The 17,954-nt window shown below is 38.6% G+C and overlaps 1 protein-coding gene across 1 annotated transcript in view; it reads right to left on the bottom strand.

Annotated features, from left to right (window-relative positions):
• WDR72 (WD repeat domain 72) overlaps positions 1-17,954 on the bottom strand; it is a 300,638-nt gene that overhangs the window by 247,350 nt on the left and 35,334 nt on the right. Inside the window, exons 12-13 of the mRNA XM_006831859.1 lie at positions 17,595-17,815; positions 13,507-13,702 (exon numbers count right to left, since the gene is read on the bottom strand). Coding sequence (XP_006831922.1) covers positions 13,507-13,702; positions 17,595-17,815 — 417 coding nt within the window. The remainder of the gene's footprint in view (positions 1-13,506; positions 13,703-17,594; positions 17,816-17,954) is intronic.

The following is a 17,954-nucleotide window of genomic DNA, read 5'->3' as shown; positions in this document are numbered from 1 at the left end:
AAAAAAAAAAAAGCCTTTGAGATGAATAGGAGTTCTCAACCTTTTTTAGGCCTTGAATCCCTTCAGTAGTCTGGAAAACCAAAAGAACGCCTCACCAAATTGTTTTAAAAATTATTAAATAACATGTATAGAATTATAAAGGATATTAATTATGCTGAAATGTATTTTAAAAACACAAATACATATGCTTCTTCATAAACACATTAAATTAACAGGAGCCAGTGTATGGAGTCCTGGTGTGGGCTGTGGGTTAATGCAAGCCACTGCAAAGTCATTTGAACTGCAAGGTTGGTGGCTCAAGTTCACCAGCTGCTCCTTGAGGAACCCTTTACAGGGTTACTTTGGGTTGGAACCGACTCGACAGCACTTAACAATAACAACAACAGTGATACATATTAAAATGTACTGTAGTGATAAACATAATGCTAGTTTGAGACATTGGTGACAACTGTAAGAAGATATGAACATATATGTATGATGTGTATTGGAGTTCTGGTGTGGCGCTGTGAGTTAAGGCATTGGACAGCAAAGTCTGTCTGAACCACAAGGTCAGCAGTTCATGCTCACCAGCTGCTTCTTGGAAATCCTATTCAGGGTTGCTTTTGGTCTGAACTGACTCGACAGCACTTAACAGCAATTAAAAAAAATGATGTATACTGATGACAAAGTTACAGATACCACTAATACAACTTTCCCATGTTCCTTACAATAAAAACTGAAGAAATTCTTAATTTAAGTTAGAGGTTAGTGAAAATCAAGACATGTATTTTCTACATGCAACTCCCCAGACCCTTTTACAAAAAGTAACTTGTGGATTGTGCAGTCAGGTGACAAATATGACTTTACAAACCTCGCAGTATTACATCAATAATGAAAAATAATAAAGTAATTATTGAATAAGATCTTATAAGAGATTTTTACAATATAGAAATAAGTGTAAGCCTCTCTGTGCATATATTAATGTTAACATGTAGAAAATTTTCAAAATAAACCAAATAATTATTAATGATTATCTCAACATGTTCATATTCTATTACTTATAAAAATTGTACTCTATACTTTCTGTGTTTCTGTTTTATTTTTTAATATGGCATATATTAGTGTATATATGTGTGTGAGTCACTGTACCAAAAGGAAATGGTGAATGTTCAACTGTTTCAAGAGGTAGCATATAATCAAGAGCCAATGATACTGAATGAGGAAGTCCATAGTGCATTGAAGGAATTGGCAAAGAATAAGGCACCAGGAATTGATGGAATGAAAATTGAAATCTTTCAAGAAAGTGAGACGGCACAGGAGGCACTAACTCATCTATGCCAAGAAATTTGGAAGACAACTATCTGGCTGACTGATTAAAATAAATCCATATCTGTGCCCATTCCAAAGAAAGGTGCCCTAACGGAATGTGGAAATCATCAGACAATCTCTTTGCTATCTCCTATGAGTAAAATTTTACTAACGGTAATACAGAAATGGCTGCAAGCATACATTGACAGAGAACTTCTAAAGGTTCAAGCCAGATTCAGAAGAGGCCGTGGAACGTGGCATATCATTGCTGATGTCCGATGGATCTTGGCTGAACGCAGAGAATACCAGAAAGATGTTTATCTGTGCTTTGTTGACTGCCCAAAGGCTTTTGATTGTGTAGATCATGACAAGCTATGGACAACATTGCAAAGTATTAATATTCCGGAACACTTAACTGTGCTCATGAGGAATCTGTACCTAGAACACGAGGCAATTTTTCGAACAGAACATGGGTACACTGACTGGTTTAAAAATTAATAAAGGTGTGCAACAAGGTTGTATTCTTTCACCATACTTATTCAACCTGTATGCTGAGCAAATAATCCAGAAGTTGGGTTCTATGAAGAAAAACGTGGCATCAGAATTGGAGGAAGACTCATTAACAACCTGCAATATGCAGATGATACAACCTTGCTTGCTGAGAGTGAAGAGGACTTAAAACATTTACTGATGAAGATCAAAGAGCACAGTCTTTGGTATGGATTACATCTCAATGTCAAGAAAACAAAAATCCTCACCATTGGACCAATAAAAAACATTCTTATCAACGGAGAAAAGATTGAAGTTATCAAGGACTTCATTCTTCTTGGATCAACTATCACCACTCACAGAAGCAGCAGTCAAGAGATCAGACAACGTATTGCATTAGGCAAATCTGCTGCAGAGGAACTTTTTAAAGTGTTGAAGAGCAAAGATGTCAGCTTGAGGACTAAGGTGTGCCTGACTCAAGCCATGGTATTTTCAACAACCTCATATGCATGTGAAAGCTGGACAATGAATAAGGAAGACTGTAGAAGAATTGATGCCTTTGAGCTATGGTGTTGAAGGAGAATACTAAAAGTGCCATGGGCTGCCAAAAGAACCAATAGATCTGTTTTGGAAAAAGTGCAGCCAGAGTGCTCCTTGGAGGCCAAGATGGCCAAACTTGGTCTATCTCTAATACTTTGGACATATTGTCTGGAGGGACCAATCGCTGAAGAAGGAGATCATGTTTGGTAAGGTGGAGGGACAGAGAAAGAGAGGAAGACCCTCAACGAGATGGATTGGCCAAGTGGCAGCATCGATGGACTCAAGCATGGCAACAGTAGTGAGGTTGGCCCAGGATCGGACAGTGTTTCTTTCTGCTGTGCATAGGTCAGTATGCACCTAGCACAAAACAACATATGTGTATGAGTGTGTATACAACTTAACTAGCAAAAACAATGGGAATATCCTCACATGCAGCTTCTTTTACCTTTTCTACAAATACTGTGTAAGGAGTCCTGTGTAAGGTGTGGTGCTGTGGGTTAATGCGCTGGAATGCAAAGTCATTTGAACTGCAAGGCAGGTGGTTTAAGCTCACCAGCTGCTCCTTGAATACCCTATACAGGGTCGATATGGGTTGGAACTAACTTAATGGCAATTAACATCAATAAACAACAATCATTATAATGATAAAGATACTAAGGTTCTGAACAATTCAGTCATTTGCCAAAGAGTATACAAATTACCAAATTATGGCAGAATCTTCTGTGTCCAAATGGTGTTGTTGTTAAGTGCTATTGAGTTGGTTCTGACTCATAGCAACCTTGTGTAGGGTTTTTGAGGAACAGCTAGTGTGTTTCAACCACCAACAAGTGGTTAGCAGTACTATGCTTATCCTACAGCGCCACACCGGGACACTAATACTGGACACTAATTCTTACTCTTGATAAGGGATTACAGATTAAGAAGTAATGAGTCCGAGGATATAATTTGTTTTAATATAAGCTAAATATTTATTTAATGTGGGCTTCAAAAAATTCATAGAAAAATGGTATGACAAAATAGTGGCATTTTGTCCATTCACGTTTTGAAACCTCCTCATCTGACCATTTCTCATCTGTCAATTCTTCCTACTATGGTGGTTTGCATGTTGCTGCTAAGCTGGAAGCTATGCCATTGTTATTTTGAATAACAGCAGGGTCACCCATGGTCAACATAGGGTTCAGCAGAGCTTCCAAAGTTAGGCAGACAAGGAAGAAGGAGAGGGGTATTAATATTTAGCCACTGAAAGCCTTATGAAAAGCTGTGGAACACTGTCAGATACCATGCTGGAAGATGAAAACATTTTCTATAGCACCTGTGAATACAAGGTCAGCGGTTGGAGCTCACCAACTGCTCACGAGAGACAGATGGAGCTTTTTGTTCCCACAAAGATTTAAAACCTCAAAATTCTCTTCAGGGTCACAGTGTGTCAGAACTGGCCTGACGGCACTTTAAACAACTACATTTTTTTTTTTTTTTAAATTTTCAATTCAACTCCACAAATACTGATTGAGTGCTCACTATGCATCAGATGATGGCTAAATTCTGGTAACAGAGCATTGAACAGACAAATACACATCTTGTCATTGTAGTATCTTTTGACTGGTGAGGATGACAGATTGTTGTTGTTAAGTGTCATTGAGTCAATTCTGACCCAAAGTGACCCTGTATAGAGTTTCCAAGGAGCAGCTGGTGAGTTTGAACCACCGGCCTTGTGGTTCAAATAGATTTTGCAGTCCCATTTGTTAACCCACAGCCCCACACCAGGACTCCAGATATTAACCCTGAAATGCTAAATGTGATAAGGGAAATACTTTCTACTATGGAAATTCATAACAAAGAAAGACACCCAAACCCCCGCCCACAAGGAGCTCAGAATATGGTTGTACATGTGGGTTCTTAAGTATACTCTACATACTGCTTTCTTAAATGACATCCTACATTTAAAAAAAAATCATTTCAAAGGTACAAATTTTCCTTATAATATTGAATGTTCTTTAAGGAGAAAAGCCATATATAATAGTTCCCATAAATTCAGTAGTTTGTATGTGTTTCATCAGAACACCAAATAACTGTTGACATCTGCTAGAATGCAGAAAGGGAGATGAGGAGAAGAGAGAGAATAGTAAAAATACAAATTGAATAATATTAAATGAAAGCTCTATAATAACCATTGTTTACATCCAGCACTAAGTGTCATTTAAAGATATTAAAGATAATATTTCAGAAGTTAAAACTTGACTGAGGTAATATAACTTGTAACGAGGAAAGTCAGAACTCAACCCCAGGGAGTCTGACTCTTGGTGCATGTGGTTAAAATGTTCGTAGAAGCCACCTCCTCCTCAAGAGAATAAACTTGCACAATTTTGAAAATCAGTAACCGCTAAACTTCAGACAAAAATCATATACATAAATATGCGCATGCTTGCACACACACACAAAATACTATGTGAATCAACATCATAAATTATAGTGTAGCTGTGATAAGCAGGGCCAAGGAGGCAGAAATCGAGATTCAAAAAATAGGCAGCAAAGACTTCAGTAAACTGAAAATACATGTTGAGTAATAACATCAATAATTATTATAATAAAGAAGAAAAAGACTTAGGGGAGGTGATATAGGAAAACTTCCACCCTATACTTTAATGTATCCTATTTTTCTTTTCTAAAAACAATCATCTCAAGAGGGTTCCAGCTGTAATCTACCACAACAAAATAGCGTGGCTTTGAGAAAATGACATACTGGAGAGACGATTACCTGCCGGAAACTGCATACCCAAAACCTACCTTCATCACACATAATAAAAGTCATTGTACACCAATTGTGTTAAAAAGGCAGTCGACACAGCATAACTTTATCCCTATGTCTACAAAATGGTGACCCTAATGAGAAAACCTAGTAAAATTGTCCCTCAGAATGGCATAGTTGGTAACTAGTATAATTTAGAAAGTATTATCCCATAGGTACAGCAAAACTACACACTAAACACTATAAAAGAAGGTGACCTAGCAAAATGTGTGGACTGGAAAATTACTTCTCCCTGTAGTGACCTCATATGATATTTCGGTATGGCAAAGTAAGTATTTAACCACATGATTTTATGTGGACAAATAAGACTGCATATTTCCAGAAAACTGTATCCAGCATGTAAGCCATATATTTATTTCTCATTCTGAACAATTAAGGAAAGTCCCTCTCTATAATAAAAGTTAAACAATTCTTTTTCAAAAATATGAACTATTAGCTATTAGTGGACAAGCACCCTCTTATTTTTCTTGTTTATCTTTTTATATGTTGAAACCATGGGAGAACAAACACTTAATTTATATAATGTCATTACAGATTGAATAATGTTCTAGCTGTTGTTATTTATTGTTGTGTACTGTGGAGTGGAATTTGACTCTTACCCACTCTGTATAGGGTTTCCAAGAGTGGCTTGTGGATGTGAACTGCTGACCTTGCAATGCACAGTCCAGTGTTTATCCTACAGCACTCAACAGAATTCAGTGTTCTAGCTAACATGGTCATTTCAATAAGAAAAACAAAATAACAGAAAATTTCTAGGCGGGTTGTTTTAAAGTCAGAATGTGTTTTCCCTCCTAAAGTAAACCATAATCAGAGGCTGCATCCTCTACTATTTTACAGAACTAAGATTCCCCCCTTCAAGGTCACACATCACAGGTTGCCTGAACAAGTGGAAGGAAGTAACAAAAACAGATTCACAGGGACCCTACTTTCTCCCCACTCATTGGTTCAGCTACCTTGAACTCTAAGCCTCAAAGTACTTCTGAGCCTTCCTGGAGCCCAGCAGGACCTGGAAGAAGAAATGAACCATGGGAAGCACACAAGCAGCTGCCCAGGACCTATGCAAGCTCTAAACAAGAGCATCCTGAACATGGGAAATGACTCCCGCATTTGTTGGCAACTCTCTTCTTGTGTGGAATGGTGATACAGTCTCTGCCTCTTTTCCTTCCCTGTTAGCTGTCGCTTCTGCTATCAGAGTGCTTGCCACTAACAGCCTCCCCACTTGTAATCTGCTGCTTCTAATCTGTCATGTGAGGAATCAGATGACCAGAGCTGTTACAAGGGTGTGTATATTAAGAGCCTTGCTCGAAGAGATAGTCAAAGACCCCTTCTTCAGGAGAGCATGTAGCAGGCTTCCTGGCAGCCATTTTCTATCTTCTCGAAGCCTCTCTTATCTTCTCCCGTCTGACAGTCTCAAAACGGTGCTGCTGTTGTACAGTGTACTTACTGTAGAAAACGCTAGAATGAAAAAAGGACACGCACTCTGGTGTCGAGGTACCACCTCCCAGCCTAGGAAACTTCTGATTCACAAAACCATTTCCTTACTAGTCTAACAGATACAACTGTAGCCATCCTGCATACCATACAGGGTGATTGAGACATAATGGATTAAAAATTAGAGGTTGATTTAAGAATGACTTTTTTATTAAAACGAATCATCTTTAAAAAGAACTAACATTAGTCTGGGTTCTACAAACTATACTCTAAGGTTAAGTCTAACCTGCTGGCTACTTCTGTAAATAAAGTTTTATTGGACATAACCTCACCGTTTCCTTTATGTATTGTTATATATTTTTGCATTACATTGATAGAGTTCAGTATTGACAACAGAGAACTGACGGACTACAAAGCTGAAAATATTTACTGTCCTGCGTTTATATGGTGCTGTGGGTTAATGCACTGGACTGCAAAGTCAGTTTGAATTGCAAGGTCGGCAGTTCAATCTCACCAGCTGTTCCTCAGAAACCCTATACAGGGTTGCTATTGGTTGATACGAACTCGATGGCACTTAAGAACACCAACAACATTATGAAGAAATGTTTTATGTTAAAGCAAACAAGATTTCACTTTCTCACCAAAATTTCAGTTCCTTAAACATGGCACCCACCACTCACCTGTCAGTTTTTTGTACTGTGATGGCTTGTGTGTTGATGCCATGCTAGAACTATGCCATCGGTATTGGAACTACCAGCAGACTCATTCATGGTGGGGAGGTTTCAGCGGAGCTTCCAGACTAACCCAGAGTAGGAAGAAGAAGAGGTGAACAACTTTGGAATGGTTAGCCACTGAAAATTTTGTGAACAGCAGTGAAATACTGTCTGATACAGTGTTGGAAGATGAGCCCCTCCAGTTGGAAAGTACTCAATATGCAACTGGGAAAGAGTGGCCTTCTCAAGGTAAAGTTGACCTTAATGATATGGATGGAGTAAAGTTTCAGGACAACATGCTAAGTAGAGGGTCAACTAAAGAAATGAAGACCCCAATGAAAAGAAGTGATACAGTGGCAGCAATAATGGACTCAAATTTAACAGCACTGTGAGGATGGCTCAGTACTGAGCAGTGTTTCGTTCTGTTGTGCAGAGGGTCACTTAGAGCTCAAACCAACTTGACAATTCCAAATAACAACATGGCATATTTAAAAACACGGTTCATAGGCTTAATAGAAGACATTCAAGAATATAATAATAATGATAGTTATACTAACAACATACAAGGAAGGCATTAAACATTTCTGCTTTTAAAATCCATTACTGCGAACAGGAACATCCTCAGAATGATTTGATGATTAAAAGAATAATTCGTTCCGACCCTAGATTCATTTCTGGTGTGTATTTTAGGGGCATAAAATCAGTATTATATTATCCCTATTGTATCTCACAGCAGTGAGGGTGACAAAGCTGCCCAGAATTGTCAGTGCCAAACGCACTGTGGGAGCTCAAATATTAATCAAACTGACATCTCCAATCTTTTCCCTTTCTAATCAGACTTAAAGATCATGGGACATCCAGCAGATCAATACACAAACCCGGATGCCCTCATCACTCCCAACCTGGTAGTACTGCATAGTTAGCCAGAAGATGAAGACCTCACTGTTACTCAAATACGCCTCCACTTCTACTGTTTGCCTCTGCAATGAGATGAGTGTGCCCACCTATGACCCCAGACTTTTCCCTGGAACACACTTGACTGGTCAACTGTCATGGAAAGAAACAGCCATTGTGCTTTCAAGATAAAATGGGCATGGGGGTAAATGGCTCTAGAATATACTTGTGCATGCTACCAAAGACACTCATGAATAAAGTGAGAATAAGCCAAAAATAGAGACAACAAACCTATTTTTATCAAGTTGGTTCGGACTCAGAGTAGAACTGCTCCATAGAGCTTCCAAAGCTATAAATCTTTATGGACGCAGACTGTCATATCTTTCTCCCAGGAGTACCTGGTGGGTTTGAATGCTTAACCACAATGAATGCAAGGTTCTGTAAAGTGAGAAAAAGCTGAAATAAAGCAACTGTGAACAAGTGAAGAGGTCTCACAATCTGTCCTCCACACCTGGGGGGAAGGTAACAGAGGACTCACCCTGAACCCCATGTTGCCAACTTTGTACGAAGGCAGACTTTAGGCACAGTTAAGAAGCCCCTTCCCCTGTCTCTTCTTTCTAGACCCCTTTCCCCCAAGCATCAATGTCACTGGTCACTCCTGTTTTCTCTCTAGTTGACTCAGAAGTTGTTTAGTGGAGAAAGATCCAATTGTTTAAGTTTACTCCACCGTCATGTATGTATAAGAAGCAGATGACTTGGGAGGAAAGGGAACTGAATTTGAACCTCTGTGGAAGAGAATGCTAGAAAAAAAGGCTAAATGGCAGATGCTTGTTAAAAAACAGAAAGGACTAGAACATACAAGACCTACACCTGAGGATATGAGACACGTTCCATGTGCTCTCGAAACCATGAGAGAAACTAAAAGGAGAAAGGAAGGCCACCACTTAGAGAACCACTATCTAAGAGCCACCACAGTCTGTTAATGTTAAGTGAACTCATTTGTACTCAGTCCTACTGAGGTCCAAGAACATATAGCTGAGTTCATTCATTCATGCATTCATCCATATATTCATTCATACATGGGCACAGCACATCAGTGAACTGGCATGTACCATATCCTCAAAAAACTCTTCTCAGCCTTACTGTTCTCTTGCTGTTGTTGTTGTTAAGTGCCAGCAAGTCAGTTCTGACCCACAGCGACCCTGTATAGGGTTTCCAAGGACAGGCTAGTGAGCTTGAACTGCCAACCTTGCAGTTCAAGCTGATTTTGCATTCCAGCATATTAACCTTGGTGTTCCCTCGCCCACCCCATTTCATAAAAATCAAAACCTAATTCCAGATTTTTCGATCTTTATAAGTAAATGGATGAAACCAAACTCAAATATCATCAACACAATGAAAACATCTTACCCACTGCCAAAGAGTCGATTCCAACTCCCAGTGACCCTGTGTAGGCCTTCCAAAACTGTAAATCTTTACAGAGGTAAGCAGCCTCATCATTCAAACTCACCTGGGGAGTCTGAACCACCAACCTTGTGGTTAACAGCCTAATGCTTATCTCACAGTGCGACCGAGGCTCCTTGAAAGTGTCTTAGCCAGTTGAAATTTGACTTGGAAAGAAAAATCGTTTACTTCACTAAATTTTAAGCAAAATTGCAATTGCAGAGGTTAAAACAATCCTCACAACTAAGCCAAGGCCAGACATAAGACTGAAAAGGAACACTGTAAATTTATTCAAACACAGCAAGTGTGGTGAGCCCTCAGACAGCTTTACAGAGTGTTTGGGGGCTCCAAGGTGGTGCTTTGAGAAAGTGAAGAGACATATCATACACATAGAGACATCGATATAATTATTAGTAATCCTGTTGTTGTTAAGTGCTGCCAAGTCAGGTCAGACTGATAGCAACTCTGTATAGGGTTTCTGAGGAGAGGTTGGTGACTTTGAACCATCAACAAGTGGTTCGAACTGACCTGGAGGGCCAGTGCTTATCTTACAGTGCTCCACGAGGACTACATTAGTAATCAACACCAAATATAATCTCCAGCTTAGGTCGAGTTGAGTTTGTTTATAACAAACTAATGGAGTCCTGGTGTGGCGCTATGGGTTAATGTGCCAGACTGCAAAGCCATTTGAACTGCAAGGTCAGTGGTTCAAGCTCACCAGCAGTTCCTTGGAAACCCTATATAGGGTCGCTATGGGTCGGAACCGACTCGAAGGCACTTAACAACAAGAACAATATAGATAAACAAGGGGTAAACAGCCTCATCTGGAACAAATGTAGATTAATTTAGCACCAAGCATGCCTATTATTTGATACGGCGATTCTATAACAAACTTTGTGTAGGAAGTTACCAGTACAGGAAAATCCCGAGTCAAATTACAATGTGTCCACAAAGGCCACTACACAGATTGCTGGCTACCTGACAACCCATTCTGTTATTTGTTCACCCTTCCATGTCGAGTTCTGTGCACAAAGAGACTGGCACTTAGAACAGCCTTTTGTCCTCTGACTTGGAATTAAACCAATGGGAACAGCTTCAGGACAAGAGAAACGTTCATCCAACCATCTTCCTGTTTCAATCCCACATCTCTGGCAGGAGCTGTTCATGAGTGGCCATGGCTCTTCAGCTCCAGCTTGCACTGGCCTCCAGTAACACTACTTTTAGTTTTTTATCTTATCCCTTCATTCTTAGAGGTGGTGTTGTTGTTGTGAAGAGCCATCGAGTTGGTTCTGACCCATAGTGACCCCTGTATAGGGTTTCTGATGAGCAGCTGGTGAGCTTGAACAGCCAACCTTGCAGTTCAAATGGCTTTGCAGTCTGGCGCATTAACCCACAGCGCCACACCAGGACTCCCTAGAGGTGGTAAGAGCTTTCTAAAAAGACTAGTTAGTGACTGGGTGCTGAGGGTCTCATCATCAATTCCTTGTCTACTTCCTAATCCCTCCCATACCTCTTTAAATAATCCTTTCCTTACAGTCTCTTCATTTGACCTCTCTGGGTCAATTCATTTTCTTGCTAGTACCATGACTGTCACACAATACAGACATTTATTTATTGACCTGGAAAGATGTCTGACAGAAAGCAGATCTAAGTATTAATAACAATTCTCTTTAGGTGATGGGATAGGATTACTTGTTGTTTATTTTTGTTTTGTTTTTTTATGCTTCTCTGTATTTTTCAAATCTACATTTGACTATGTAGTTGGAGAGTAAAAAGATTTTTTTTTTTTAATGGGGAATAAATATAGTCTCAAGAAGTACTTGTGATCGGTCTTCACTCCTTTTATTCCCACGTCATTAAATAGTACATAAATAAAACATTGCACATTATGTGAAAAATGATACCCAATGGGCGAGGGGGCCATGAACACTGGTGAGTGTCCAGATGGTTCTCTATTCCTGATGGGTCCCATTTCTAGGAAAAATATTTTAGATTGCCAAGTATTTGGAGTCCTGGTGTGGCACTGCAGGATAACGCACTGGACTTCAAGGTCAGTTTGAGCCACAAGGCCGGTGGTTCAAACCCACCAGTCGCTCCTCAGAAACCCTATACAGGGTCGCTATTGAGTCAAAACCTACTCAACAGCACTTAAAAACAACAACAACAACAACAACAAAAACCAAGTAAGTATCCATCATTGCTATCACTGGAACTGTATACATGTATACACACAGACAAGGAGTGTTCAAAAATTTCATGGCAAAATGGAATTAACAGATGGTGGAAGTTTTCCATGAAGTTTTTGAAGCCCCCTCATCTTTTACAGATTCAGTTGTCACAAGAAATAGTCGAGATGTGGATGCATTCCTTCATAATTATAATGGCTATAATAATAATACATTATTAAATTAGTACCGAGGCACTGTTTACAAGACTTGCAGGTATTAGCTCATTTAAGCCTATCAGGAGTACAGGAGTTCTACTCCCGTTTTAAAGATGAGAAGAAGTGCAAAGAGGCTAAGTGGCTTGCCCAAGGTCTTATTCATTGTCAGATCCTGGAGGCAAGCCCAGGCTTTAGAACCTACACTTTATAAAGATTACACTAAATTGCCTTTCTGAGAGAGAGTTTAAGAATTCTAAAAGTCTCCTAGTTTTGTGTAAATTATGCAAACAACAATTGCATTTTTCATACTGACTCTGTAACTTATGAGTTGTGCAATCGTGAACATTTATTTGCCATCTCATAACCAAGAATGAGTGAGGCTGTGTCCAATAAAATGTTATTAACAAACACAGGCGGCAGGTTAGATTTAGCCAATGGGCCATGATTTGTAGACCTCCAAGAGTAATGTTAGTTCTTTTTAAAGATCATTATTTTTATAATAAGTCATTCTTAAATCTCAGAGCTGAAGATTTTTCATCAATAAAATGGAGAATTAACACCACTCCTATCTACCCGCCCCAGAAGTTACGAGAATCTAATGAGGAGCAGAGCATAAAACTGTGTCCAAGCTGTAAAGTGAGGTACAAACAGCAGGTAGAATTGTTATATCCCATTGTTGCGATTGGTGGGTGTCATTGAATCGATTCTGATTTCTATACTACCATATATTAGGAGTCACCACTGACACACAGAAGTCAAATGCAAAGACAATAGCAATTATTTTGGTTAAGTATGGCTCTAAACTATAATATAATAAACTATCCAATCTGTTAATAACACTCAACATAAAACCAACACTGATTAATCAATAAAAATTAAAGCAATAGTTCCACTGAAATGTACTCTCAAGTGAACTCCTCTGACGGATATTCATTAACTTCCTCGCCTTATTTGATATGTTCCCAGCATTTGCCTGGGAACTTTATATACTTTAAGTAACATGACAGAACTTTTTGAAAAGTTTTAAAGTTCAAACTACACATTCTCTACCCTATGATAGCAGAAGTTCAGCAGAGCCACTCAATTTTCAGTTTTTCTGACTCAACACTTTTTGGAGTTCTGTAATTAATTATATTCCATTATTACTGATCATCAATTAGCTCAAAATGTTGCTGAGATGGTGAGTGTGCTGAAGAAGGCAGATATTTAATGATAATTTGAGACTGGTAGGACAGTAAATTTCTTTCTTGTTAATAATTAAACTTATGTTTTTTATTTATAGCTTCCAGAAAGATCCAGCTCATTCCTGTGCACTGCCTTGTCAGCTAATCATCAATTGGTCAGGATCTGACTTACGCCATTGTGTTTTATTTTCCACACACATCTTCAACTGAAGCCAGTAGATGCAGCCCAACCCAAGATTAATGCAATTAAAAATGTTCACTGTGTATGTCTCCTCTGCTAAACGCTTTGATGTCCTAAATATACGAAGGATGAAAAGAAGTAAATTTCCAATTTACCTGTTTCAACTTCCCAGATGTAAACTGAGTCATCCGCACACCCAACAATTAGAAAATTCTCGACAGGGTGCCATTTTATCCTCCTCACAGGGAAAAGGTGTTTCCGGGCTTGGAGGAGACAACTCCTCCCTTCAAGGTGAAGGAGAGCCACTGAATGGTCGCTGCATACACAGCAAATGATCTGATCACCTCTTAGCTGTGGGGTAAAACAAAACACAAAACAAAACAAACAGAATTCTTGGGTAAGTAAGCTGTGAAATGTTTTCTTTGTGATTAAATCTGATTTTTCCTTCTAGTAACATCAAACATTTCTGTTCAAACCCCCAATTGCAAAACAGCACCTCTGACTTGTACAGCACATCTTCCTAGAACCCTGTACTGAGGAGCATTAAACAACCTATGGGGAAGGTCAACAGACACAAATAAATGAAGAATTCCAGGCTAGATCTACTTATAAGATAAATGAAGGACTTGACCATCAGCAAATTCAGGTAGTGAGGCAGACATCGGAAATAATGCAGAATAAAATAAACCCCAGAACTAATTTGTTGCCACAAAAAGAAGCTATTTGTAGACACAAGCTTAGGCCCAAGGGTATCATGAGCTGATATTGCCACTTAGAGTCTCAAAATGAGATTTGGTGCTGTTCCCAGAACTATACAGATTCTATTGAAACAGGAAACTCGGTATAGACACAATCTAAAAGAGGTAAGCATTAGATAGTTCCAACTGAATGTACAGCCTCAAAGACACAAGGACCAAAAATAGGCTCACAGAAGGAAGAGCCTTAAGATACTTTTTAAAGCAGTCAGCATGTGGTTACCTTGAACATAGTTTAGGGCAATGACCATCCTTGCTAGGAAATGCTAAAACTAGTCTATAATCAATTCACAGGGCAGCTCTGTGCTCCAGCATGGGGAACATTATGAGGGGTTTCAAATGGAATGAAAGGTAATTGGAATTTTGTCATGAATGTTTTGAAGCTCCTCATAATAGACAGCCCATGAATTGGGGAGGGGATGTGCAGTGGGATCTCTTCCACTCCTGGTTGTTCTTCCAATCACCTTGTCATGTTGATGCTCTTATTTTCCTGAAGGTTCTTTTTTTTCCCCTCAAAGTTTCTTAACCACAACTTCAGATGCTGTTTAAAGCACCTGTTGAGGTTTCTTGAGACTCTCCCAGTATCCATCATGAATGTCTCTGTGTGTGAGGTGGAGAATATATTACTTTACCTAATTCTTTTTTGAGGAGGCTAAAGAAAAGTTGAGAAAAATCATAAAATGACAAATGTGATAGATTTGGAACCTACACTTCTATAACAAGTCAGCTATCATGGCCTTCCTAACCATGTTGTTGTTGTTGTTAGATGCCTTCAAGTCAGTTCTGACTCACAGAGACCCGATGCACAGCAGACCGAAACACTGCCAAGTCCTCCACCATCCTCACAACAGTTGTTACATTTCAGTCCATTTCTGTTGCCGCTGTGTCAATTCATCTCCTTGGGGGACTTACTCTTCTCTGCTGACCCTCTACTTTGCCAAGCATGATGTCCTTTTCCAGGGACTGGTCCCTCCTGATAACATGTCTGAAGTATAAGAGATGAAGCCTCACCATCTTGGCTTCTAAGGAACTTTCTGACTTTACTCCTTCCAACACAGATTTGTTTGTTCTTCTGGCGGTCCATGGCACTTTCAATATTCTTCTCAAACATCAAGCACCAATTATTCTACGGTCTTCATTATTCATTGTCCAACTTTCACATGCACATAAGGCTATTGAAGATACCATGGCTTGGATGAGGCACACCTAAGTCCTCAAACTGACATCTTCACTCTTGAACACTTTAAAAAGGTCTTGTGCAGCAGATTTGCCTAATGGAGTGCATCATTTAATTTCCTGACTGCTGCTTCCATGAGTGTTGATAGTGGGTCCCAGCAAAAACGACGTATTTGACAACTTCCTAACCATACTATAGAAAATCTACTCAATCCATAGCTTCAAAAATGAAGAGTCCAGTGTATTCCAGAGGCCTTCTATACACACACAGACACACAGGAGCAAAAATCTCATGGTCAGAAGTGGATATATACTAGTGAGTCAATAAGATTCTGTTTTCTAGAAATTTGAAATTGTAAAGCTAAAAGAAGTGATAGAAAGAAACAAAAATGAAGCAATCACAGAGAAACAGGCACTTTATGAGTGGTGTGTGTGTGTGGGGGGGGGGGGAATCAAACAATAACCTAGCTCCTGAAATTATGCTTCATGTTCTACAGGGCCCCTGCTACAGTGCGTTGTCTTGGATGTCTGAAGAATTATCTCTTAAACTCTTTCATTAGCTTTCCTTTTAATTTAACTTAGTCTAAATATGTTTCTATCTTAACAGTCAAATCATCCAATATTAAAACCAAACCTTCTGCCATCAAGTTGATTTGGACTCATAGCAACCCTACATGGGGTTTCTGAGACTACAGTCTGTCTTTATAAGCACAGACAGACTCATCTTTTTCCTGAGGAGCAGGCTGATGGGTTTGAACTATTAACCCTGTAGTTAGCAGCCCATTATGTCACCACGACTCCTATATCTAATACTGAGACAGAAATAAAAAGAGGATGGAAGGCAGGGAATGGTGTGGAAATAGTTCACAGTAGTGTCTAGCACATATCAGAAGGATAGGTGAATTGGGCTAATGTCCTGGAGCTTGGAAAAAAATGTGATTTACAGGGGGGAAAAAAGTTGTATGGGGGGGTTGCATATTTGTAAGAATGAAAGATACAACAATGTATCCTAAATCATTTAAGTTTTTTTTTTTTTAAATATCATTTAACCTTGTTTCATTGTTTTGTTTAATCATTTATTTTGCATAAATTGTGCTTTTTGATATGTTTTACTACAAGAATATGGTTTAATTTTTTTTTTTATTTGTCTTTGGAGCTGACCTTTTATAATATTCCATGAAGAGATAATTTTTGCAAAGCAATCAAGTAGCTTACAAACCTACTCTACTTATGTTAACAATGTGCCTTTATTACAAAGGGAACTCAAGAGCTGGTGATTCATATTTGAACAAAATTACCAACTATACACAGGATCCCTGTGAGTCAGAATCCACTCAATGGCACCTAACAACAACAACAACTTGCAGCTGGAAGTGCAATGGCTCCATAATATAAGCACTGGACTGTGAACCACAAGGTCAATGGTTCAAGCCCACTAGCTGCTCCTGAAAAGATTTAAAGTCTCAGAAACCCTATACAGTGTTGCTATGAGTTGGAATTGATTCAACGAGACACTTAACAATAACAACAACTTGGAACTTGGTTTGATATTTTATGGAAAAATTATGCCTAAAATCATTTAAATTTTTTTCCCGATACAAGGTAGATCCTCATAAGTTTGCTAATGGTCATTATTTGTTAAATATATTATGGAGCAAATAGAAATCCACTTAAGAAAAGAAAATATAAATATTTATTAATATTATTAGAAGAGGAAATGTTGAAAGCACAATTCAATTTTTAATATATAGATATGGAATTATTTGAATTGTTTTTATATTATCAATTACTTTTCTAATAAAAAGAAAAGGAAATTTCATTTAGAATTAAAATACAGAACCAGAAAAAAATTGTAAGTAATCAAAGCGTAGTGGTTACGAATCAGGCTGCTAACCTGAGTCAGCAGTTTGAAACTACCAGCTGTTCTATAGGAGAAAGATGTGGCTTTCTGCTCCAGTAAAGATTTACAGCCTTGGAAACCCTGTACAGGGGTGCTATCATTCGGAAGTGACTCCACGGCACATAACCTCCACTACCAATCAAAGAGAAATAATTAAGTCATCTTCGTAAAGCCTAGAATTGACATAATCTCTACGTTACATCAAATTATTTGTGTAATACAAATTATAATAGTTAATTACATGTAGCGATTGGAAAGGAATATGTAATAATGATCTAGTTGCATTACATGTACATAGAACATTTTCTTTTTGTGGGAATATGGTTATTTTTTCTTCAGCTTGCTAAACTTTATATAATGTTGCGTACTGTTCAGATTTCTGGGTCATATTTCATTCTTTGTCTTAACTTACTCTGAAATTCTCTGGAGACATCAAAAGACTTGTTACTGGACCCGCTTCCAAACAGAATTTATGCAAAACTTTTTCAGTAAAGATATCCCACAAGATGACACAAGAGTCCCAATCCCCAGACACCATCCAACTTTGATCTAATTTTGATGAGAGACCATGTGGATACAGTAATGAAGTAACACTTTGGTAATGGCCTTTAAGAACTTTCTGAGAGAAGGAATCTGGAAGACAAAAAACATCGAGTAAATTTAAAAACATTATTTTCATTCCAGAAATAGTTTTGAGATTTCCTTTTGTAAAAGTTAATGCAAACCCTCCCAAAACCTCATTTAACTAAGGCAATATAGTTGACTGATATCC

Source organism: Chrysochloris asiatica, unplaced genomic scaffold (genome assembly GCF_000296735.1).
Source record: "Chrysochloris asiatica unplaced genomic scaffold, ChrAsi1.0 scaffold00004, whole genome shotgun sequence".
Taxonomy (NCBI): domain Eukaryota; kingdom Metazoa; phylum Chordata; class Mammalia; order Afrosoricida; family Chrysochloridae; genus Chrysochloris; species Chrysochloris asiatica.
This window is presented reverse-complemented; position numbering and strand designations above follow the sequence as displayed.